This window comes from Poromitra crassiceps, assembly GCF_964638095.1.
Source record: "Poromitra crassiceps genome assembly, chromosome: 8".
In the NCBI taxonomy this organism is placed as follows: domain Eukaryota; kingdom Metazoa; phylum Chordata; class Actinopteri; order Beryciformes; family Melamphaidae; genus Poromitra; species Poromitra crassiceps.
This window is the reverse complement of record NC_139629.1, coordinates 11,022,586-11,048,007: the sequence shown is the minus strand read 5'-3', so window position 1 is coordinate 11,048,007 and position 25,422 is coordinate 11,022,586. Positions and strand designations below refer to the sequence as shown.

General features: G+C 45.7%; 1 protein-coding gene across 1 annotated transcript in view; it reads right to left on the bottom strand.

Moving 5' to 3' along the window:
- thsd7ba (thrombospondin, type I, domain containing 7Ba) overlaps positions 1–25,422 on the bottom strand; it is a gene marked incomplete at both ends in the record, with an annotated part of 184,365 nt that overhangs the window by 35,853 nt on the left and 123,090 nt on the right. Inside the window, 3 exons of the mRNA XM_083641453.1 lie at positions 4,453–4,586; positions 22,196–22,374; positions 23,097–23,363. Of these exons, the coding sequence (XP_083497579.1) occupies positions 4,453–4,586; positions 22,196–22,374; positions 23,097–23,363 (580 nt within the window). The remainder of the gene's footprint in view (positions 1–4,452; positions 4,587–22,195; positions 22,375–23,096; positions 23,364–25,422) is intronic.

The window sequence follows — 25,422 nt, the reverse complement described above, 5'->3', positions numbered from 1 at the left end:
GCTTGTGCTGCTTACTCTGACCTGAATCTTCAGCAGTGTTACTGACTGAATTTGCTTTTAGGGAATGTGGCCCATTTTCCCCCAGCCTGCCTGGTTGACTTCCACTCCACTTAGTAATTTCATACATTTACTGTACGAGAGAATGCCTTTCACAACCCCCGGTGTGAAGCCATTACTTTCAGTTGTGGGTTGTACATGTAGGTGGAGAGAGAAATAGCAGTAGCAATTTAGCAAGCAAGAGTGTTTCCTGGTGAGAAAAGTGAGACTTACTCAAAATGCAGCATGTCTTGTGGCTGCATTGCATTCTGGTCTATTGAGGTTACGACAACTCTAGAAAGAAGCTCGCTCTTTGATTTACACTCACTCTTTGATTTACACTCACTCTTTGATTTACACTCACTCTTTGATTTACACTCACTCTTTGATTTACACTCACTCTTTGATTTACACTCACTCTTTGATTTACACTCACTCTTTGATTTACACTCACTCTTTGATTTACACTCACTCTCTGATTTACCATAGATTTTTTAGATAGTTGAAAAAAGATTTCCATATTAAACTGAGTTGTAGCTGCACTGCAAATACCCACTGCATATTGTTTATGTGTGGCGAGTTATCCATGGCATAATATATTAGAACTGAGATAAGAAATAATGATATACCACCAAACAACAGAATTGGCCCAGAAGTGCAAGCCGGTATATATCACCAAAAGCTGTCTTTTTAATTTTCTGACCCCCCCCCCCCCCCCCCCCCCATTTTGTCCCCAATTGTACCTGGCCAATTTAACCCCCTGCTGCCCCGGTCGCTGCTCCACTCTCTGCCGATCTGGGGAGAGCCGTAGACTAGCACCATGTTTCACCGGCAGGACGTACTGTAGCACGTGGGAGGATCACACTATTCCACCAATTCCCTTCCACCAGGCTCCCCGACCGACCAGAGGAGGCGCTAGGGCAAAAGCTGTCTTTGTTAACACTTCCTAAGTGTTATTCACCTTATGTAGACACGCCCATCTGACCTGGTTGTGTGGTCGTTCGACGACTTCCGGCAAAAAAAAAAAGAAAAAAAAATGGCTGGCTGCTCCAATATCATCTAACTCTGAATTAACTAATAGTTTAGCCAATTGTATGTAACATACCAAATAAAAGCAAACGGCAATGTCTAAGAATGCAAAGCCATGTAACTGGCTCGTTAATTCTCGCATTCCAGGGAATTACGTTAACGTCTGCGGGTCTTATAGACGTAAGTGGCTCGAGCTGCGCTCGGAGGACAGAAAACCTTATGAAGCTTTCTTTGTTGGAGTCCAGGTATGTTTTACAAGAAAGTGCTCGTCATTGTCGACGATAACGTTATCTGACCTGGCTAACAGTGGATACTCGCTTGCTTGCTGTGTACCGAGCTCAAAGTAGTAGGCTACGTTCTTTGTTTTACACCCTGCGCTGTCCGCTACAAAAACAACTCTTCTTCATGACGTTCTTTCATATTTGGCGCCGTGACCGCCGGAAGTGTTAATAGGACCCGGAAGAATTTGGCCCACTGTAAGGTCTGAACATAAGGTGAATTGGATGGAGTTATCCTTTAACTCACCAGTGTGCCTCCAGAGTGACTCTACCTCTGAGAAGAAACCAACCAATAACAAACTTTTATCAAGCTGTTAGGGTTTGATTGGCATTCAAGTTAACCGTAAGACAACAGTGCCTTATAGTTGCTGCATTTTCAGTGAAGTTTAGGAGTGCTGCCAAGGCTCATAGATTGACGAGAATGAATGAGGCAAAGTGCCTGTGAAGACATCTTGTACTAATTAGCTGATCCCAACCCACCCACCCTCTCTCTCTGACTCCAGTGTTACAGTTTAGTGACCGGTTTGACAGGAAACCTATAAGAGCAACATGGTGATAGGACCAGGAGACTGTAGCAAGAGACACGGGACAGACAGATGCTACACATGCTTCCTAGCCTGTGGGGCTAACGTTCACCCGAGAATGGAAGGGCACGAAATCAACTGAATGAACTAGATTCAAACCATGCAGGGTTACAGAGCAGCTTGCTACAAGAGCTCTGTATCATATGTTTCTACATACAACATTGATGTATTCGAAAGCTGTGAATGTGTGTCTTTTTTAACCTTTATTTACCAGGGACGCTGACTAAGCAAGCATAATGAAGCACTCTACATTGTAATATTGTGAAGACATTTGTTAGTATGCTAATATGTTTATTAGTGCTGTTACTCCACTGTTGCTTTTTAAGCATTAGACAAATTAAGCAAACTTTGAAGTTGGAGAGTGTAAATCTCCTCACCTCAAGGTTAGTTACTTTGGTAATGCCACCGACTTCATATCATATTTTGGCATTATTAGGTGTCACTCAAGCTAGACTGTGATTTCTTACAGTACCAGCGTGCAGCTAGTGTGGATGAAAAACTGTGTGTTGAGCTGGCACCAGCTTCCAATGTTCTGATACAGGGATTTGAACCGGCAACCTTCTGTTCACAAGCCTGCCTTTCTAACCTCTCTAATCCCAATATCTCGATGAGTAGCAGTTTATCTTTCTTCCTCCTCCCCTCCTTCTAAAGTAGCTTCATGTTCAGATTCCCCTTGTTTGTTGTGGCAGAGGTGTGACCAAGTCTAGTCGATTCGAGTGTTAAGTGAGTCTCAAGTCTTGAGGCACAAGTCTCAAGTCAAGTAGTCCCAAGTCTAAATGTAGATTACCAAGTCAAGTCCATGACAATAATGTCAAGCCTCCTAGAACAGCAAGTCAAGTCAGAACAAAGGAAGAGCTCAATAATCAATTTAATATGTCAAAGAAAACTAAATATCTAGGACTTTTCCATCCAATAGGTTTAGTTTTTTTTTTTAAACTTGGTAAGAGCATCATGTGTTTGGTTTCTATAATCAGTTTCAACTTCAATAAATTCAATCATTCCAAACAAATTCAAAAACAGAATTTCAATTCAGTCGTCTGCTGGAACAGATCTCATCACTTTCAATCAATGCGTAGTCATTTACGCAAACACAAATATCTTTTTCCAGACTTTAGAAACCTTTTCAAGTCATCAAAGCACAAGTCAAGTCAAGTCGTCTCTTCATGCATCGAGTCAAGTCTCAAGAAGCACTTAAAATTGTGACTCAGGTTCAAGTCATGTGACTCTAATCATCACCAACCAACCAACCAACCAACCAATCAACGCTTCTTACCAGAGGGCAGTGGCTCCATGGTCCCCAGGGTGCGGTGACACAGTGGTGGGGACAGGGCAGGGAGCAGACCCGGGCTCTGGGTGGCATTTCGTCCTGATCACACAGGCCGTCCTCCACGCTGCTGCCTGCCTCGCCGCCCGCCACACCCCTCCTCACACACCTGGCAGGCAGTGGAGAGAGAGAGAGAGAGAGAGAGCAGCAGTTGCTGTTGGATAACTAGTCTCTGGGGCAGCGCTAACTGGGTCCTTATTTTTGGTTTGCAAGCACATTAATACGTTTCTGTCTCACAATAGAATGTTTTCTTTCCTCAGATGAGATGTTGCAAGACAGTGTATTTTAACAGCCTCTCTCCGACTCTCATCCTCTGCTTGGGTTCTCCAAACATTTAAAAGTTAATTTACCATTCATTTCCCCATATAGGGAATTTGATTATCATTGGTTATAACATTTTAACAGTTAAGGTAGACTTAATCATATTGTGAATTTATTGTATACCTTCCTGTAGAAGCCATCAGTCAGTCTGATTTCAGCTTTGTTGTTAAGAAATAATGATAATACAACACTACCACAAGCTTCAGAGCTTTACGTCTATATGATATTATGTTGGGAATGATTGAAAGGAAGTCAATAGCATCACTTCAAATATTGTATGGGATTGAATAGTTCATTCCCACTTGTTCACAGTCTTCTGCCGAATTTATTTCGTTTTTCATATTGTTTGTCTGAATCTACTGCTATAAGCTAACAATTCAACTGGAAGTTAGCCGGCTTGTTTCAAAGCTTGAGACCTTCTATATAGGGGAGTTTCTAAAATCGATGGAGTCTGAAGAAGTCTATGGAGAAAATGAATTAACTTCCGGAAAACGCTTTGCTGCTCTATTTCTACAGCTGGGTGCTTGTTGTAATGAGGGCCAGCTAGGTCTCTGTAGCTGTGAGGTGTCATTGTGAAAACTATGCGAAAACTAGGATGTTGGTACAAAATCAGTTCGGCTTGTTTTGACACAATCGCATCGAGCCTTTTAGACGATTCGATACAACACCTAGAAAAAGGTCAAGACTTACTCTGTTTCTAATTGCACTAGTAAATGGGCATTGCATTGCATTGGTAGTTTTGTTTGTTTTCCCCTGGCATTGCTAGTGTCCTGACCAGTGGGAGTGCCAGCTGTGGGAGTGGCGCCAGGCTAGCGCTGCCAGTATGTGCTGCAGTGCCAGGCGGCCAGGCTGGCGTGCCCGGCCGGCGCCCCACGCTGACCTGATCTTGCGGCTCTGGACTCCCTCCCCGCAGGCTGGCAGCTCGTCCACGGTGTTGATGGTACAAATGGACCAGGGCTCGCTCCTCCACTCGTACCGGCTGCATTCACTGTGGCATGGAGTGGCCTCGTACACCTGCTCACACACACACACACACACACACACACACACACACACACACACACACACACACACACACACACACACACACACACACACACACACACACACACACACACACACACACAGAGGCGTTGCAGAGAGAGAGAGAGAGAGCAACTGTAACCTGGATGCACAGGCGCGTATATGAATACGCTCATACACATACACACAAGCATGCTACATGTGTTGGGAAAGAATAGTTGGTGTGTGTACACTGAATGTACAAATCACTAGGGACGCTTTACTGATAAGATGAGTCCAGGTTGAAAAGCTGTTATCCCTGCAAACCAATCACAAAGAGAGATGAAGATACAAAAAAAAGAAGACAAGTTAGAGAAGGATTTTCTTTTTTAAGCTTTGCAGAAGATGTGGATTGCACAAGTCAACCTCAGCAAGACGCCCCAAACATTTTGTACATTCTGTGTGGAACAGAAACAGACAGTGAGAAGCGCAGGCAGGCACGCAGCTCCTTTGTGAGAAATAAAGATGCAGAGCCGATGTGCACCGTTCAGAATAGGAATGTGTGTGTACCCTTCACCTGAGAGGGCCTCTAAACAAACCCAATGTGCACTCACGATGCTGCACTGTAGCTGGTAGCTACCACTGCTGAAGAGGAGCGGGGGAAGGGGGGGACCTGTGTATGTACTGTAGCTGGTAGCTACCACTGCTGAAGAGGAGCGGGGGGAGGGGGGGACCTGTGTATGTACTGTAGCTGGTAGCTACCACTGCTGAAGAGGAGCGGGGGGAGGGGGGGACCTGTGTATGTACTGTAGCTGGTAGCTACCACTGCTGAAGAGGAGCGGGGGGAGGGGGGGGGGGACCTGTGTATGTACTGTAGCTGGTAGCTACCACTGCTGAAGAGGAGCGGGGGGAGGGGGGGGGACCTGTGTATGTACTGTAGCTGGTAGCTACCACTGCTGAAGAGGAGCGGGGGGAGGGGGGGGGGGGACCTGTGTATGTACTGTAGCTGGTAGCTACCACTGCTGAAGAGGAGCGGGGGGAGGGGGGGGGACCTGTGTATGTACTGTAGCTGGTAGCTACCACTGCTGAAGAGGAGCGGGGGGAGGGGGGGGGACCTGTGTATGTACTGTAGCTGGTAGCTACCACTGCTGAAGAGGAGCGGGGGGAGGGGGGGGGGGGACCTGTGTATGTACTGTAGCTGGTAGCTACCACTGCTGAAGAGGAGCGGGGGGGGGGGGGGGACCTGTGTATGTACTGTAGCTGGTAGCTACCACTGCTGAAGAGGAGCGGGGGGAGGGGGGGGGGGACCTGTGTATGTACTGTAGCTGGTAGCTACCACTGCTGAAGAGGAGCGGGGGGAGGGGGGGGGACCTGTGTATGTACTGTAGCTGGTAGCTACCACTGCTGAAGAGGAGCGGGGGGAGGGGGGGGGGGACCTGTGTATGTACTGTAGCTGGTAGCTACCACTGCTGAAGAGGAGCGGGGGGAGGGGGGGGGGACCTGTGTATGTACTGTAGCTGGTAGCTACCACTGCTGAAGAGGAGCGGGGGGGGGGGGGGGACGGGGACCTGTGTATGTACTGTAGCTGGTAGCTACCACTGCTGAAGAGGAGCGGGGGGAGGGGGGGGGGGACCTGTGTATGTACTGTAGCTGGTAGCTACCACTGCTGAAGAGGAGCGGGGGGGGGGGGGGACCTGTGTATGTACTGTAGCTGGTAGCTACCACTGGGGACCTGTGTACAGTATGTAGTACATACTGTACACAGGTCCCCAGTGGTAGCTACCAGCTACAGTACATACTATGTACTGTAGCTGGTAGCTACCACTGCTGAAGAGGAGCGGGGGGGGGGGGGGGGGGGACCGGGGAACCTGCGTATGATATGGAGAGAGGGCGACATGGGATGTGAAAAATAACAGTGATCATGGGCAGAAAAGCCTTCGGGTTGAGGATGTTAATAGACTGCGGATCGAACAACGAGCCCCTGAGCATCCAGCGCAATGCTACCCAGCCTCCTGTAAACACATGTTCACTCTCAATCTATGTAACAGTCTGCCACGGTGAAAGGTGGACTCTAGAGGACAATTTGTGGGAAAAGCTATGACAAGCTGTAAGGTGTGTGTAGGAGTGCTGAGTATTCCCCCCCCTACGGGCCGCACAGACGCCCATTACACTCCCTCATCATAACCCATCTGTGCCTGCAGATGCCCCTGCTGGTTAAACTGGCAAACGCTCCACTCCCACTTTCTCCACCACTACAGTCTGAGCACCATCACAGCTCAACAGCTTATCCTCATTACGAAAAGCATCTAGTCCTTTCCTTTCCGACAACATATACGCTATTTACCGAGTGGCTAACGCCGAGTGATTGTTTGTTCAGTGCGGAATAGTTGTCGCTTGCCCACGCGGGTTGCGGCGCATAGGTGGATATTAAATGAAGCGCTGGCAGTCTAAAACTGATGCGTTGCCATGAAATAGGGAAGCATTTCACCAACTGCTCTACGCTTGATTAGCACAGGAGAAGAACGGCAGATTGGCTTTGAAGTACTTCTTAGGCCGCCCGCATTAACAAAGAGCTCATATCGCCCACCTAAGAGCAGCTATCGGCTTATATTTTTCAAGAGGAGAAATGCAAGAACGATACCCCGGCTCAGTTTCTTTTTAAAACGTGCTCTCAAAAGCTTTATCGACTATTCTTCTCAATCTAATGAAGTCTCCGGCTCCTTTACGAATGTCAAACTGAGAGCCTGCGAGTTGAAAAGGAGACGGAATTTCATCCGAGTGCACTTCACATAATAATGTTTTTTTCTCTCCCATGCGTCCACGTGGCGCAATCTCTCCGATCAAACTAGTGTTCTGTCTCTTGGGGGTTCAAAAGACGGTGAGGGGGTGCGGGGGGGATTTGGGGTTGGGGTGTCACAAGACAAGTGAGTGTGTGTGGGACTCGGACAGAACCCCGGCATGCAAGTCGGCTTCGGTAGCGAAAGCAGAATGGACGGCACTGACCTGAGCCTGCGTGGACGTCCGTTATTAGCAGTGCATGACAAGCCAGAAGTCGGACGGACGGGGAGGGGGTTGGGGGAGAAGAACAATAATATGCCCATTAGTTTTAGTTTTGCCTGGGTTGACAGAATGTGTAGATTTGCGTAACTTTTGATCCGAAAAGTCTTGCATTCATTAATGGGGGGAAAAGGATGATTAAGTGGCTCGTCATCGACAGTGAAGCGAGCGCTCCTGGACATTTTGCCCGGCTCAGTGATTCATGGCGTGGAGAGCGTGAAAGTGCTGCAGTTGGCTGCAGCAGCTGTGCGGGAGCCAGACCTGCAACTCAGAGAAATGAATCTGTCTGGAGATGTGCAGAGTGGGACGTCGGCCTGAATGAGCATATGCTCCAGAAGGGCTGTGTGTGCCCTGTATCTAAACAAGGTTGTTAAAAGTAACTGTTATGTCTCTGACAAGTCAGTGCTTAGACTGCTCCGCTGTCTATTTTACATAGTTAAAAGGGCATTAAAATATGCAAATCCTCTGATGTAAGACAGTGCTATTAATAGCCGTGAACATACAGTAAAATACCTCTCTCTGAGCTAGAAAGTACAGAGGCCAGATTATAATCCATGATGGCATCAATGCATGACCGAATGAATGGGAGACACTAACTGCACTCAATTTCTTTGAGCTTTAACGACCAAATAGAATAGGAAGTGTGTCATGTCAGATCACAAAGCGTGATCATTATGTCCAGCAAATCACCCCGAGTGCTCAGTCACTTTTTCATTCATTCATTTAATCATTCATTCTTTCAATCAATCAATCATTCTCAATGGGGTTCTACATGTGAGTGAAATCACAGACTCAGGGGCATTCATGCATTCATTCTCAGTGCAAGTGTACATCTGAATGACATCACAGACTAACGGTGTGAAATTTCACACAGCGGGGTTACATACACAGTCAATGCAAACATGCGAGCGGATGCGATTTCGCCCTGGGCGGCAAAAATGACGCGGATGACGCGAGGCAAATGACGTGATTCTCTTGAGTTAAACATTTTCAGTTTGAGTGAAGAATTTGTGTGACGGTGTGTCGATCAGCATTGAGATTCTCCCAACGTCCCTGACGTCCTGACCCTGATGGTGAATCACAAAATGGAGCATAAGCTGATAGTGGCTGTCTGTGGGCTCACAGAGCAGTGCGACACCAGTCTAATGGGCATATCGGGACCGTAATAAACACACCTTGTGTCACGGTCACCCTCGCTCAAGGATTTGCCTAGATTATGAATTTGTCTTATTAATGTTGTTATGGCTGTCAACATGAGAGTTGGTTGACGCTTACGATAGTTATGTGAACGCCAAAGTCGATATAGAGGACTTCCGGGTCGGAGTTCACTCTCTGAACTCTTAACCCACGCGCAAGACGGCAATTGCTGTGCACTAATAGCCCAGTCAAGTTTACGTTTCACATTTACCGTAAATTCCGGACTATAAGCCGCACCGGTGTATAAGCCGCACCTGCAAAGTTGACTATTTTTTTCTTATATAAGCCGCACCGGACTATAAGCCGCGGGTGTTTTAATGGGTTTTTTTTTATTTTATTTTTTATTTTTTTATTGTGTTTTAATGTTTAATTACCATATGTAAGGGTTCATGCACAGAGGGGATTGTCGGGAAAGAGATGGCTGTTTGAGGAAGCTCCCATTTATTAACATTTCAACAAAACAACATAACACAACACCACCTGTGTTGTTTTTTACAGTGCACACAGTGTCATACAGTGTCATACAGTGTGGTGAAAAGAGGGCAAGAGAGGAAATTAAAACTTATTATAGTTATATAGGATTTATAGTTAGAAAGAGTGCTAAAAAAGAGAGATTTTTTTTTTTTTTTTTTTTTGAGAAAATCCATAGATAAGCCGCACCGTTATATAAGCCGCAGGGGCCAAAAAAGGCCCAAAAACGGGAAAAAAGGTGCGGCTTATAGTCCGGAATTTACGGTACTCTGTTTGTAACGGTCTTTTGTTTTTGAGTTATGTTCATGTATATAACCTAAACTGGAGAATGTTCACCGAGATGGAGCGCTGGTGAACCAAGGAGCGAGCTGGCGAGAGACAACCGTGTCAGCCATGGCTCAGGTAAACTTCATTCCCACTGTCGTTTCACGGCTACTGGACTTGTTGGAAGCCGAGATGAACGAGTGCCACAATCTGTAACTTTTTCACCTTAATATAACAGCTTTTTAGTCATTGAGGATGGTAGAGTGACTTGTAACAGGGAGAATGTCACCTCTATTGGTCACACACACCGCCCTCCAAAGGCCTCTCCTGGGACTAAGCAGTTTGCTGCCTGCGTCCCGGAGGCAAGATGCGCGCATGGGCTATACAGCGGGAGCGTTTTGTTCCTGGAAACAAGGAAGTAACTCGATTCGGATTTGCTACGAAAATGACGTTTCACGGAACTATGGATTATTATTTCATCACGTGGTGAGTACCCGATGTCACAACATGTACATAGAGCTTTCTGGCGCTGTGTTTTGTTGACTTTGAACGGCGATATCGATATCAATACTATTGCACGCAGAGGGCGCAGTTTCTCCAATAGCAAAACTTGGAAAAGTTACTGATTGTGGCTTTAATGATGAATAATGATGCCCAGAGCTCATGTTGCTGTGACACTTGGAGAAAAAAAGACAGCGAGGAAGTTGGACTGAGTGGTACGTTCTGAAAATATAAATACATGTATGTCTATTTTTCTATTCCAGCTATCAGTTGTACTTTACTATGAACCAAGTTAGCCCAACAAGCTCCAGTTAGCACAGCCACTAGCACAGCTCTCCTTTTTGTTTTGTACAGCTCCAGGAGCCCACCCAAGTTAGTACACGCATTAGCCCAAGTTAGCACAGCTGTTAGCTATTCATGTTTTTTGGAGTCACCAATACATACAATGGATTTGGTTTCATTTCGGGTAAAGCGAAGAGTTTTGATATGGTTTATGCCAGCTCGGGGAGTACGAAGTGCTTTGCGTGTGGGGATGTTGGGCGCTTGGCTTGCCCACACAGGCAGTGGGGAATGCTGTAGCCAGCAGCCCGCCTACTGTTGCTGTGAAAGCGGAGAGTAGCCAGCAGAGCGTGACAGAGCAGCCTCGGTCAGATGAAGCACAGCTCTCTCTGGTCGTAGAGATGGAAGCTTCTGTATCCATGTTTACTGAGTGATCGCCAGGGGAAGCGGCGGCTGAACCGCGGCGGACCGAGCCAGAGCCTTCATTCACTACGACCAGAGAGAGCTTCCTCAGAGGCAAATGCGCCGGGAAAGCCAGCTATCTCCACCTCATGTCTCTTCTGTCAGTTAGCACAACCGTTAGCTGTTGTGCTTAACAGCTGGCTTTCCTGGCACGTTAACGTTTGTCTGGCGATTTAGATGACATTTTATTTGAGCGAGGAAACACATGATGATCCCACGGTCAAACTTGAGCGAGTAAAGCCAGGTAAAGATGTGTGCCGCTGTCCAGGCCAGCTCCACGCTCAGGGAGAGATGACCTCTCTCCCAGTAAGCACTATCCCCAGATCACAAGACATAAGTCAAAATGGCCTATGTCATCCCCTTAAACATTTTCCTAATCATTATTTAGGAAGATTTCACCACTCACAACAGTTTTCCCCCCCCTCGCGGGGGTTTTATTTGGAAAAGAACATGCGCTTCGGGGACTACAAATTGAAGTGTCATGGTAACGTTACCGGGAGTTCAAAATAACTGAAAAGAAAGCAGAGTGTGATGCTCTGCAATGAGCCCAACATTCCCGGGTGCCCACTCGCTGCATGCTCTCACTGTTTGCCAGTGAGTCCGCGGAGTCTTCATCCCGACTGCATCCCAGGAAGGATTTCTGTCCCAAATACTGATTTTATTCCGTCCCCGCGACAACGGGCCGGTGTCGGTCTCAAGCCCTGCTATGGGGGACAGGTTGACTCATTCAAACATGCTATGGGGGACAGGTTGACTCATTCAAACATGCTATGGGGGACAGCATGGGGGACAGGTTCACCCATTCAAACATGCTATGGGGACAGGTTGACTCATTCAAACATGCTATGGGGGACAGCATGGGGGACAGGTTCACCCATTCAAACATGCTATGGGGACAGGTTGACTCATTCAAACATGCTATGGGGGACAGGTTGACTCATTCAAACATGCTATGGGGGACAGGTTGACTCATTCAAACATGCTATGGGGGACAGGTTGACTCATTCAAACATGCTATGGGGGACAGGTTGACTCATTCAAACATGCTATGGGGACAGGTTGACTCATTCAAACATGCTATGGGGACAGGTTGACTCATTCAAACATGCTATGGGGGACAGGTTGACTCATTCAAACATGCTATGGGGACAGGTTGACTCATTCAAACATGCTATGGGGGACAGGTTGACTCATTCAAACATGCTATGGGGGACAGGTTGACTCATTCAAACATGCTATGGGGACAGGTTGACTCATTCAAACATGCTATGGGGGACAGGTTGACTCATTCAAACATGCTATGGGGGACAGGTTCACTCATTCAAACATGCTATGGGGACAGGTTCACTCATTCAAACATGCTATGGGGACAGGTTGACTCATTCAAACATGCTATGGGGGACAGGTTGACTCATTCAAACATGCTATGGAGGACAGGTTGACTCATTCAAACATGCTATGGGGGACAGGTTGACTCATTCAAACATGCTATGGGGGACAGGTTGACTCATTCAAACATGCTATGGGGGACAGGTTGACTCATTCAAACATGCTATGGGGGACAGGTTGACTCATTCAAACATGCTATGGGGGACAGGTTGACTCATTCAAACATGCTATGGGGACAGGTTGACTCATTCAAACATGCTATGGGGGACAGGTTGACTCATTCAAACATGCTATGGAGGACAGGTTGACTCATTCAAACATGCTATGGGGGACAGGTTGACTCATTCAAACATGCTATGGAGGACAGGTTGACTCATTCAAACATGCTATGGGGGACAGGTTGACTCATTTAAACATGCTATGGGGGACAGGTTGACTCATTCAAACATGCTATGGGGGACAGGTTGACTCATTCAAACATGCTATGGAGGACAGGTTGACTCATTCAAACATGCTATGGGGGACAGGTTGACTCATTCAAACATGCTATGGGGGACAGGTTGACTCATTCAAACATGCTATGGAGGACAGGTTGACTCATTCAAACATGCTATGGGGGACAGGTTGACTCATTCAAACATGCTATGGGGGACAGGTTGACTCATTCAAACATGCTATGGGGGACAGGTTGACTCATTCAAACATGCTATGGGGACAGGTTGACTCATTCAAACATGCTATGGGGGACAGGTTGACTCATTCAAACATGCTATGGAGGACAGGTTGACTCATTCAAACATGCTATGGGGGACAGGTTGACTCATTCAAACATGCTATGGAGGACAGGTTGACTCATTCAAACATGCTATGGGGGACAGGTTGACTCATTCAAACATGCTATGGGGACAGATTCACTCATTCAAACATGCTATGGGGACAGGTTCACTCATTCAAACATGCTATGGGGGACAGGTTGACTCATTCAAACATGCTACGGGGGACAGGTTCACTCATTCAAACATGCTATGGGGACAGGTTCACTCATTCAAACATGCTATGGGGGACAGGTTCACTCATTCAAACATGCTATGGGGGACAGGTTGACTCATTCAAACATGCTACGGGGGACAGGTTCACTCATTCAAACATGCTATGGGGACAGGTTCACTCATTCAAACATGCTATGGGGACAGGTTCACTCATTCAAACAAACCTCTTGGGGAAAACTTGTGGACCGAATTGCTTGGTGCATACAGTAGTCATGGAAGAGCCTTATGGACACATGTGAAAAGTGTATTTGAGTTCTGAGATGGCCAACACATCGCACTGTGCTGTGTCTAGTGAGGATCTGTGAGATTTATTCTTCACAACAACAACAACAACAACAAAACACAGGCTTGACACACCACGAGTCACCTCCACCTCTCCACCATGTAGCTCAGAACACCTACATGCTAGTTTCACTCCACTCGGTGCATCAGAGAGGATTTGTGGCATCTGTATCTTTTTCGCTCAACAACAACTTACAACTGATGGGTATTATTTTATGATTGGTTTATGAAATTTACTGTGTAATAAATCTCAAGCATATCCACGCCCAATTCAACCCAAATATCAGGAAAGCCACAAAAACTTAAATTTGATGCTTACTATTATGTACATTCGACCCTAAATTACATAGTAATAGGATTATTAGGATTATTGCAGATTTGGGTTTCGAGGGGCTTTAAACTGAACACTAATCCCAGAACTCAAATAATATTTTTTTTTTTGGCACTAATCATCTTCCGTAGCCTACATAAGCACTGAAATGAAACGGTATTCGTTCATCATAAAGGTTATGGCTTACACTCAGAAAACACATAGACACATGAATGCACTTATGCACATAGACACAAACACATACTGTCACACATACGTACAGCTTACACAAGGACACATGGATATGCACACACAAATAGGCACACACAGACACACACACACACACACACACACACACACAGACACACGCGCGCTCTCACACACACACATACACACACGCACGCGAGGACATGTGAATGTGCCAGCAGGCTCTACTGAAGAACTGGCATTTTATTGTTAACAGAGAGAGAGAATGGGATGGGAAGCCTTATAGACGAGCGCTCCTCCTTATAAATCTCTCAGACTGTCAGTGTGTGACTCAAACTTCAAACAGATCGGGCCATTACTGTCAGCAGGCCTGTGGACCAGATAGAAAACAATGGCTCTGCTGGGAAACACAAGGAGATGGATCCCCATGTGATGATGTCCTCGCAAATACACTCATGATGAGAGGGGAAAATGTGCCCATGTAAAAAAGGCAGACCGCCTGTCTGAATGAGACAGCCAGGTATTTGTGTGTCTGTGGGAGAAGATTCACACTGCTGGCCTGCGATGGAACGCTCGGCTTGGTTTGAAGACTGAACTTCAAGCTGATATAATGCTGGTGATGAGAGGAGATGAAACTATATTGATTCCCATGAGCAAACTAGGCTGCTGCGACAGCAAGAGTAATAGACTGGAGTAGGGAAGAAGACAAATACAACATAAGCACACAAATATAAAATATACATCTATATTGAAATACGAAACAAAACAGTAAAAATCTAATAAAAAGAATAAAGCAATAATATATCATATATATTAATGTACGCTGGTGTCATTATATAGACTGAATTGGATGAAAATAAGATATGGTTACTAATGTGTTGATTATTGTTACTGCATTACCTTGCAGTTGTTACATACAGATGTTACTAGCAGTCATGATTGCTTTACAAATGGATTACCAATTAGAAATTAGTGCTATGTATGTATTAACATTTATTAAAAAAATAGCATTTACACATTGTTCTCATTTGATTTTTGCATAAAGGTTACAATTAAGCAATATTACGCAAGAGGGTGTGGTTTACCATCATTAATGGCACGACAGTGATGCAGCCATACGCTTCACTTAAGTGCCAATAATGACGGTATAGCACAAATCCTTGAGTGTAATATTGCATTTATACAACAGTTACCAATGATTGAGTGATTGATTTTTATTTAGCACCCAATAAAACCAAAAGAAACTAAAACACACAAAATGTATTCATATTGTGGGTGGGGCAATTCACTCTCAAAATAAAACAAAAAACCTTTTGCTAGTGCTATCTCCATTTCCCCGTTAATACAGTACATGGGATCTGATGTCTAGTAGTCTCTTCCCAGACTCAAATATTACGTTGAATCGCTGTGCTCCGCATACTACATAGTGAGTCTGTGCCACTCCACAGCTTCTGCGGGGGTTTCTGAAAATCTGAAAAAAAAAAAAAAAAAAAAAAAACTCTGTGGCCCCGACCTGACCGTACAAAGTACGGAGACCAAATAATGCCTTCTCAGAGCACTTTTTATGTTAACGATAAAAGGAGCTGTCCATCAGCACCACACAGAGATCAGAAATTAAAAGTGAGGAGCTGTCTACAATCGGCTAGTTAACAAATAATTTATTACAAAGAAAATAATGGTATCATTCAAGAATGGAGAAAGGCATTTTCATAATAATAAACTACAACTAACTTCAGCTCCCTTCTGTGACAAATCAATAAGCCTCTGATGATGCTTTACTGGATGAAAGGTGTGTTCATCATCAAACCTGCCATATAGCTCTTTTCCTCCAAGGGAGGCATCCTAGCATTATCAGGTGATAAGCAGTAAGCACGCATTTAATATTCACTGCCCCCCCCCCCCCCCTTCCCCGACCCCTCCCCACTGAATCCATTTTGCTATTCTAATTAGCAGATAGGGCCTACGGCTAACCTTTGCATCTGAACTAAACGTTCTGAGCCATCTGGATGTCTGGAGGATTCAGAGAAAGTTGGACAGGCTACAGAATTCGGCCTCTCTGGCTGACAGCGCTCAAGAACCTGCCGGGACAAATATGCAGATTGGCACGGTTGGTAATGCAGCAAAACACCTTGCTGTTTGGGCCGGGCCTCCAGCGGGAGAAGAACACATGCCCAAGCATTGCTCTGCAGTAATTACACCTCATTGGCCTCAGGTAGGTTGCTCCACCGCCAACTGGCCTCAAACCTTTCATTCCAATGAAGCGGAGAGCTCGGGGAGTTTAGCACCTGGCTGGACTGAGGTGTGAAAATCAAACATTCCCCATCTTTTATTTGAGATGACTTGAGTCTGGGCTCAGGCTGGTTTCCAGTACTGATTTCCTGACACCTTGGACTCTTCTTGGTCTCTCATGCCTGTTTTGACGCAGACTTGTCTTGGTCTGAGCCCATTCTGGACGACGTTGACTCGGTCTTTCTTTCCCCATCCATCCAAAAATGTTACAAGACACATGTTTCTCCCCCTCGGGCATCTTCATTCTCTCTCCAGCACTACAAACAGTTGAAGGGATTATTACACCTGCCATACTTGAATGTTGAAGGGTTTAGTACAGAGCTCATCTCTTGTGATCCTTAAGAACCATCTCTAGTGATCCTTAAAACAATATTCCACTTTGTTTTAACATGGGGCTTATTCAGAAGATAGTTACTGTATGGGTGACTGGATCTATTTGTGTTTTTAAATACTGCATGTAATGCACTACAGCTCAGGAATAATACTTGTACACTATGTACTCCATACGACCTGTTCAAACCTGAATGGCTGCAACATGATCATGTGACGGTCTAAAAGCAGTGCAAACATAATCGTGAGAAGCAACTTCCTGTGGAAGACGCTTCCTGCAATGTTGTCTCTCACATTTGTCCGTTTCCCCATAAATATTTGAAAGTATCTAAACAATTTTCACTTTGGACAGGCCAATATCAATATGATCCGAACCAAGGGAAAACAGGATGATTGGTTGAGGCCAAATATCTCATCTTCCTCCCTCCCCTGACAATACAGTACCACCAGAGAGAGACACACAGTCTCAGTTTATTGAGACGACTAATTATGTCTGAATAGCTGAGCGGGGTTGAGTGGAAGGATAACAAATTTAGCAGAGCCAAACACATTTTCCACAGTGAGAGAGGATCGCACGCATGAATGTAAAGAGGCTGTATCCTCAGATCCAAGCATGCTCTCCCCCGTCTGTGTGCGCCGTGTGACACGACGCCACCAACGCCATCAATGTGACAGAGAGCATTAAGGCAGAACATCTCATTCAACAAGCCGCGTCTCATCCCCCCCCCCCCCCCCCCCCCCCCCCCCCCCCCCGATGTGCGCCGGCAGGTCAAAACACGAGAGGCACAAATGGAAAACATATTGATTTTGTTGTATTCGATAAATAGGAGGATGTGATCCGACGGTAATGGGGATGGCATGTTGTTACGGTCGCAGCAGGAATGATATTCATCTGATACTGTAGAAACATACTGAAACTCGCTATAATTGCCGGTGAATCGCTTAACTGTGGAACCCAATTAACTGGGAAAATGACGAATCTGCCAATACGGCCTTACAGGCCTAGCATGAGAACGGTGTTTGCTCAATATAACACTGATATGATACAGTAGGTACGTCTCAATGCGGCGAGTGGCGGCGGCGCTAGTGGAAAAAGACAAGTATGAAGAAGAGAGGCTTGTTTATTTGGATGTGATTTCCCCAGGCTCCATGCCAGCTAATCATCCACACACACAAACCAACAAACACACCTGTCTTGTGCACACACACACACACACACACACACACACACACACACACACACACACACACACACACACACACACACACACACAGACAGACACAGACATACAGACAGACAGACAGACAGACAGACAGACAGACAGACAGACAGACACACACACACACACACACACACACACACACACACACACACACACAAACACAAACACCTTCCCACCAGCCACCATATGGAGAAGGAACATTGGAGGTGGACAGGAAGGATGTTCTCCACAGGACGGGGGCAGAGTGGACGGAGCGGAGCGCCCCCGGGCGTTAAAGGCATGAGAAATATGTGTGTGAGCCGTTGCAGCGGCTGGCAGACAATCAAGGACAATAACATTATCTGGTGCAACTCGTGGAAATAGTGCCTACTTGGCGTCGCAGCACATTTTAGCGGTGGAGAAGCACTGACTTGTGGGAGTTGTGCCAAAATTTCCGCCGTCTCCTGTAATTAGCGCCACACTTCTCTCGGGAGCTTTGCTTGGGCATCTGTAGATGTTTCTTCAGGCGTCTTGTCCCCAGACACGGGCAACACAACACGTGCTTTACAATGGATGCAATGATGCACTGTCACTTTGCTATTGTCAAACATATGCGAGTGGGGAATGCTCCCTGAGAAGACAACATTTTAGCTATTTAAAGTATGTCCAATATGAAGAAGAATCTAATGGCAGTGGTAGAGAGATAAGCAAGTATGAGAAAGACTAAATAAGAAATAAATCGCATGACTGCAATTAGGGACATTCCTCTGAAAGAGATTTCAACACTTCAACTCCCACTGAGGAGCACATTTTGCTAAGCATTGTTCCACGATGGCAGGCTTTTCACAGAGCTTTTCACATGAATTCATCTCTCGCCTCTTTATAACACTTAACACATATGTCATGGCTGCAATACAATGCTGTGGAGACTAGCTCATTAACAGCTTGCTTACACTTGACTTGATAATAGCGTAAAACAGCACCGCTCCTACACAGACTGTTCGGCACTGTGGCACATTTTGCTCATTATTTTCATGGCGGCATTCTCTCCCTCTCAGTGTCTCTCTCTCTCTCTCTCTCTCTCTCTCACTTTGCGTCTCTCTCTCTCTCTCTCTCTCTCTCTCTCTCTCACTTTGCGTCTCTCTCTCTCTCTCTCTCTCTCTCTCTCACTTTGCGTCTCTCTCTCTCTCTCTCTCTCTCTCACTTTGTGTCTCTCTCTCTCTCTCTCTCTCTCTCTCTCTCTCACTTTGCGTCTCTCTCTCTCTCTCTCTCTCTCACTTTGTGTCTCCTCTCTCTCTCTCTCTCTCTCTCTCTCTCTCTCTCTCACTTTGCGTCTCTCTCTCTCTCTCTCTCTCTCTCTCTCTCACTTTGTGTCTCTCTCTCTCTCTCTCTCTCTCTCACTTTGCGTCTCTCTCTCTCTCTCTCTCTCTCTCTCTCTCACTTTGTGTCTCTCTCTCTCTCTCTCTCTCTCACTTTGTGTCTCTCTCTCTCTCTCTCTCTCTCTCTCTCTCTCTCACTTTGCGTCTCTCTCTCTCTCTCTCTCTCTCTCTCTCTCACTTTGCGTCTCTCTCTCTCTCGGTCCCTATCGTTCTTGCTCGCTCATCTGTGTGAAGAGAGGATGAGCTGTGCTACACTGTACATTTCATCTCTGTCAAGCCAGGCACTTGTGACAGCGGCTGGAGGGGAAACAGCTGCTAGCGGGGGAGCGAGGGACGCTGGCGGCTAAAGTGCAGCTCGCAGCAGGCGATGAGAGAGCATCAGACTCTTGGTGGAGAGCGGTGAGGCTGACCATTAGGAACGTCACGCTGAGCCACAGCTCCGGTGAGGAGCAAATGTCAGTATGAAGGGTGGATATGGTGTAGGGATGGGACGGGATTCTCATCTCACAATGCATATAATGCAATGCGATACGATACGATACTATGTGATACGATACAATGCGATACGATACAATGTGATACAATATGAGATACAGATGCAGCGACCTTCAATTGGCGTCTGGCCATTCGGCTGCCAGCCAAGAGCCTTGGCAGCTTAAACAGAGATAAAACAGAAACTTAACTTAATATCCGTAAACTTAACTTGGCGTAAACCAATTCAACCTCTTAATAAACAGTGTAGATATCATTACGGTAGTTTCTCCAAAGCAATGTCCCTTATGGTGTCTTGGCATGGCAGCTGGCGTACAGCTGGGAGTGCCAACTGAAGGTGTCACCGTACACGACATGAGGTTCACCATTCAACACAACCACCTATATTTATTTTTATTTATGTTTATTTCTGGGCCACAAATCTTTGGCGTTGACTTGCTAGAATGTAAGCAACAATTTAAAAGTGTCATCACAAAGTGCGAAATACATCACGTAATCTCAGTGGAGAGCTTGTGAAATTGCGATGGTCAATCTCTCATTTGTGATGAATACAGCAGAAATTTTGCTAATATCGCGATTCATTATTCTGCCCCGCGATACGTATTGTCACCTTTTTATGGTGTTACGTGGGACTGGGTAGCTCCAATATAAAGTAGCTCTCGCCAAGGCATCGTAGAGAAGTCACCTCTGGGCATCCAGGTGTTTCCTCGCTCAACGTGACACAAGGGAGACGGGACCTTGCCTGTCGGTGTGTATTGAACCGGAGTGGACGTTACAGTACCTTGGCGCCCGCACCTTGGACAGATGTACTTCACTTTAAGTGGGCCAATTTCGATAATGTTAACAATGGAGTCCCATTCGCCCTGAGGATAACTGCTCTGATTTGGGTGGAGTGGGTTATTGGAGGGCACTACAGCGGGGGCCATGCAGAGCTTGTTAGTGGGCACTTAACCATCTGTACACAAATCTCCACGAGGGCACGCCAGAATATTTTCCACGCCGCTGCGCCTCATCTGCATAGTGACCTCTACAAACTCAGGTGTCCTTTTAAGCCCACTCAAGCGTACAGGCAGCATTCATAAAACACTATCCCTCTTTAAACCGTGACCCCATGAGAGACATGCTGTGAAAATATAAAAAACACAAAATATTCAGAGTGAAGGATAAAACCTAGATTGTGGAATATCAAAGGCTCCCTTCTGTCCACTTGTCTCTCTCCCCTTTTCGTTAGTGAACATTGCTCTGTGGTTATGTCAAGTAAAGGGCAGGTCTCATAAGCCAACACATCTGATCTGGCTGAGGACACACGGAAAACAAACGGGACACCCAGGAGTCCCACTGGCCGATGGGTAATAAACCTCGTCATTGAAACGTGAGCCAAATGCGACCAACTCTGCCATGATAGCAAAGGGCTGCAGCGCAAACCGCGACTGGAGGAGAATGTATTACAAAAACAAACTGGAGATGCATAACAAATTAAGATGTAAACTAGGGCTGGGTGATATGGACAAAATCAATCATGATTAATTTTTTGATTTTTTTAAACCAAATACCTCGATATCAATAGCGGTACTTCCACAAAATATTTACACAATTAGATTTTTATTTTTGTAATAAATAATCAGCAGTAATGTGGATATAATCACTAAGTGGGTAAAGGCAAATGATAGAACAGCTACACAGTCTGGTATCACAATATTATGATATCCAAAATCTAAGACGATTTCTCGTCTCATATCACAATATCGACAATAATATCGATATATATCGCCCAGCAGCCCTAATGCAAACTACTGCATGCACAGCAGCACCAATGTTCCTACAGCGAGACAGCCATGTTTGTCTGTAAAACATTGGAACCCTGCCAACCTTATCAGCATTATGGATGCTATTTTGCACGGCCGAGCCAATTATATGTGCTGTGGTAATGAACAAGGGCAGCGGAGTCACCCAGGCCATAGGTTGTCCTCATCTGCATTCTCTTGTCACCAGCAGCCCAGAAGCTTACGCACACAGCCAACTATTGTCATGGTCAAGATACAAGAAATGAGATGGATTCTATCTCATTAGCCGCTCTGTAGGCATGGGCACAATCAAGCCCAGGAAAGAAAGTGGAGGACAATGCAGATAGATGATGAGATCGCCTTTGTTTGTTAGGTGGTGTTGTGGCTGCATATGGAAATCCAAATGTGTTATTCTAAGCTACATAAAGCAATATGCTAAATTGTATATGACAAAAAAACAGTAAGAGAATGGCTCAGGATGGCTCCAAAGAATACCAATCTGAGTTCAATAATTTCCCCCCATTCAGACAGACTGACAGCATGGGCAGCATCATAATTACTTTCTATTTATGGTTCAGAATCTCACGATTACATCTACCTTCCAATTCCACAATTCCCTCCCATTCTTTCACTGTGCCGTGGCCACAATACGTGAGCAGCACCGGCGCGAGCCTCACCTGGTTTTTCAGATCCAGTTTGGGGCAAGGTCGTCCACCGTTGAAGGCCTTCTCCCGCAGCCACTTGGAGCGTATCTTCAGCCCGCCGCCGCAGGACGCGCTGCAGGGCGACCAGGCCGACCAGTCGCTGAGCTTACAGTCCAGGGGGCAGGGGACGTGGCACACCTCCACCACGTAGCCTGGGATGAAGGATTGGCAGAGGGGCAGAGGGGAAGGGGGGCAGTCTGAGTCAGGGCTGGCCGGGGATCACATCCTGTCAGGAGACACTCTCCTGACTCGTGCTCTGCCAGACCTCTGACTCACTCACATTGAAACCGGGGGTTGATAATCTGATTAACAACTGTCTCATTCCAACACTGAGCCAAGAGACAGAGTGAAAATATCCAAGGTTTTTATACGAAACAGTGAGCTTTGTTTGTATTTCTTTTTACATAACTTTAACTACATTATCCTGCTAACTCTCACAGCCAAGACCAAAAATAGACAAAGGATGCAACAACTAAAGACTTCCAACAACCACCCACCCACAAGATGCATTAGGGATGGGCCAATACCACCATTTTATTGCTGATACAGTACATTCTGATTACTAGTATTTATTTGCCAATACTGAGTGCATTGCATTTGCTGAACCACACATACCATTGTTTTGGGCCCAAATCATTGAGATATACTGTATTAAAATTTTCTCTATCAGACAGATGTAACATTTGTTTATATGTGCATTTAGTTTTGGTAAATCTTTTGGAAACTGATACCTTATTGTAGACTGATATCCGCCCAAAATGTGATACCAGTAGTGCTATCGGTGCAATCCCTGATTGCTGTAGTCAATTTCTGTGAAGTGTCTGCTGTACCTGAGTCAGTACAGAGCATTGGGTTAACTAGGTATCTGCTGTACCTGAGTCAGTGCAGAGCATGGGGCTGACTAGGTGTCCCTGCTGGTCGATGCAGGCCACAGCCTTGTATCGCTGGCCCTGGCCACACTCCTTTAGCTCCCGGGGGCTCGTCCAGCCTTGCAGGGAGCCGGGTGCTGAGGGATCAGGGAGGATGCAGGTGGACCAGTTCCCAGAGGGTTGGGACAAAAACTCCTCACAGGGACATGCCTCTGTCTCCACCAGCGGGTACAACTCCTCCTTTAGGCACTGCTCCTTCTTCTTACTGCGCCCTAAGGAGAAGATGGAGAACAAGATGGAAACAAAAAGGTGACTGCGTGCTGTTGGGTGGGTGATAAGTCTCACAGCAGCCAGCCGTAGATAGATATCTACATCTGGTGCACTACTCTTGAAAAGTGGTTAAGGACCCCTCCCCCTAAGACCAAAACAAAATGCGTGACAGACATATGAAGTAGGGATGCACCGATATGAAAATTTTGGCCGATGCCGATAACCGATATTAACATTGCTGTTATGGCCGATAACCGATATTTACAGATGTCGATATGATCTGTATAAAACCACATTTTTATGATCATCACATTTTGTACATACTGAAAAACACATGTTAACACTGAATTTGAAAAAGCTTTATTTGCAAAGCCTTTGGAAAAGCCCATAAATCATAGATTTACTGCATTATTTCATATCAATGTGAAGAATTTGGCTGATAATGATAACCGATATTAACATTGCAACATCTGACCGATACCGATATGACCGATATGCTAAAAAATGACTAACATCGGCCGATACCGATATGATTGCCGTTATATCGTGCATCCCTAATATGAAGTGACCAACCACGGACGGCGTGATGCAACTCGTGGGGCGGTACATTTTGAACGATGCACAAATGCACGCAGAGAGCCGGACTTCCGTAACAGCCCAGCCAATCAGATTTTACCATAGGAATTCCTGCGGCAAAACCCCGTAATGCTGACGTGTGATTCAGACCCTCTGTCGCTGGAAGCGTGCTGATGTAAAACTTTGGGTCTGACCAGGTGAGACTAGGTGGGTGATAACCTCCTAATGATAATAGGGCTTGAATAGAACTTTCACTCTCGCAGATTGGAGTTTTAGTTATACAAACAGTACTCCGAGGCAGAACTGCTATGGAGGCAGAAATAGCCTCATTGGTTGAGTTAAACCTCAATGGGCGGAGCCAAACAACAACAGTTCTTCTTTGAATGCTCCAGAGACAGTCTGTACTTCGGCCCACTAAAATTTGGACAGAGGAAGTTTCCGTAAGAGATTCCGATGGTATTCGACCAATTACAAGTGATGAAATGAGCAGATATCATGCCTTATTTATTTTTTTACTAACTTTGAGGTCCCGAAGTAGCCTACAGACGTTGGTGGGAGCATGTATAAATTGCAGGAGCCTGCCTGCAGAGTCTGTCCTGAGAGACTACAGCAGGGGTCGGCAACAGGCGGCCCGCGGGCCAAAATTGGCCCGCCTCCGATAATATCTGGCCCGCCAGATGATTTTGCAAAAAAAAAAAAAAAAAATATATATTTTTACAGTGCACCTGAACGCAACATACAAGATACCCGCTGAATAAGTGTCCAAGTATTCATGTCATTCTGGCCAATACTCCACTTCTGTTATAGCATTTCAGTCTGGAATATGGAATATCTTTCAATAATCTTTATGACTAAAAGGCTACATTGAAGTAGAAATTTAAATAATAAACTCATTGGTTTTGGATTTATTTAGCTTCAAGAGTGCATTTTTGTTTGTGTGACCCTCAACACAGGCTTTGAGAATCCCGGGCCACTTACTGATACATATGTTTAAATTAACCCACTCATATTCTGGTTTATTTCAAGAAAAACATTTCGGCTAGTGGAAATTCTAATTGGCTGGTAACTTTAAAATCTAGCAGCCATATTGGCAGGTGGTCAAAAAAGTTAATTTCAAGCCCTGAGAGCAGGTGGTGACATAGGAGTGAGTGAGAAAAGGATCAAATATTGGTGGTTGAGACTGAATAATGACATCACAACTGTTAATTTAAAATAAATATTCCTCTAAACCTGGCTTATTCAAATGCCCCAAATTTTCCGCGCTGGCGCCGTTCGGCCCCTCAGCAAAACCTGGTAGCGAGGACATTTTTTGAGGCCCTCTCTATCATCAAAGTTGCCCATCCATGGGTTACGGCCTGACAATATTTGTTCGGCCCCCGGCAACAATCTGGGTTTCTCATGTGGCCCCCGATGAAAAATAGTTGCCTACCCCTGGACTACAGGCTAACCTAGCTACCTAGATGGTTAGGCTAGTATGCCTAGTTT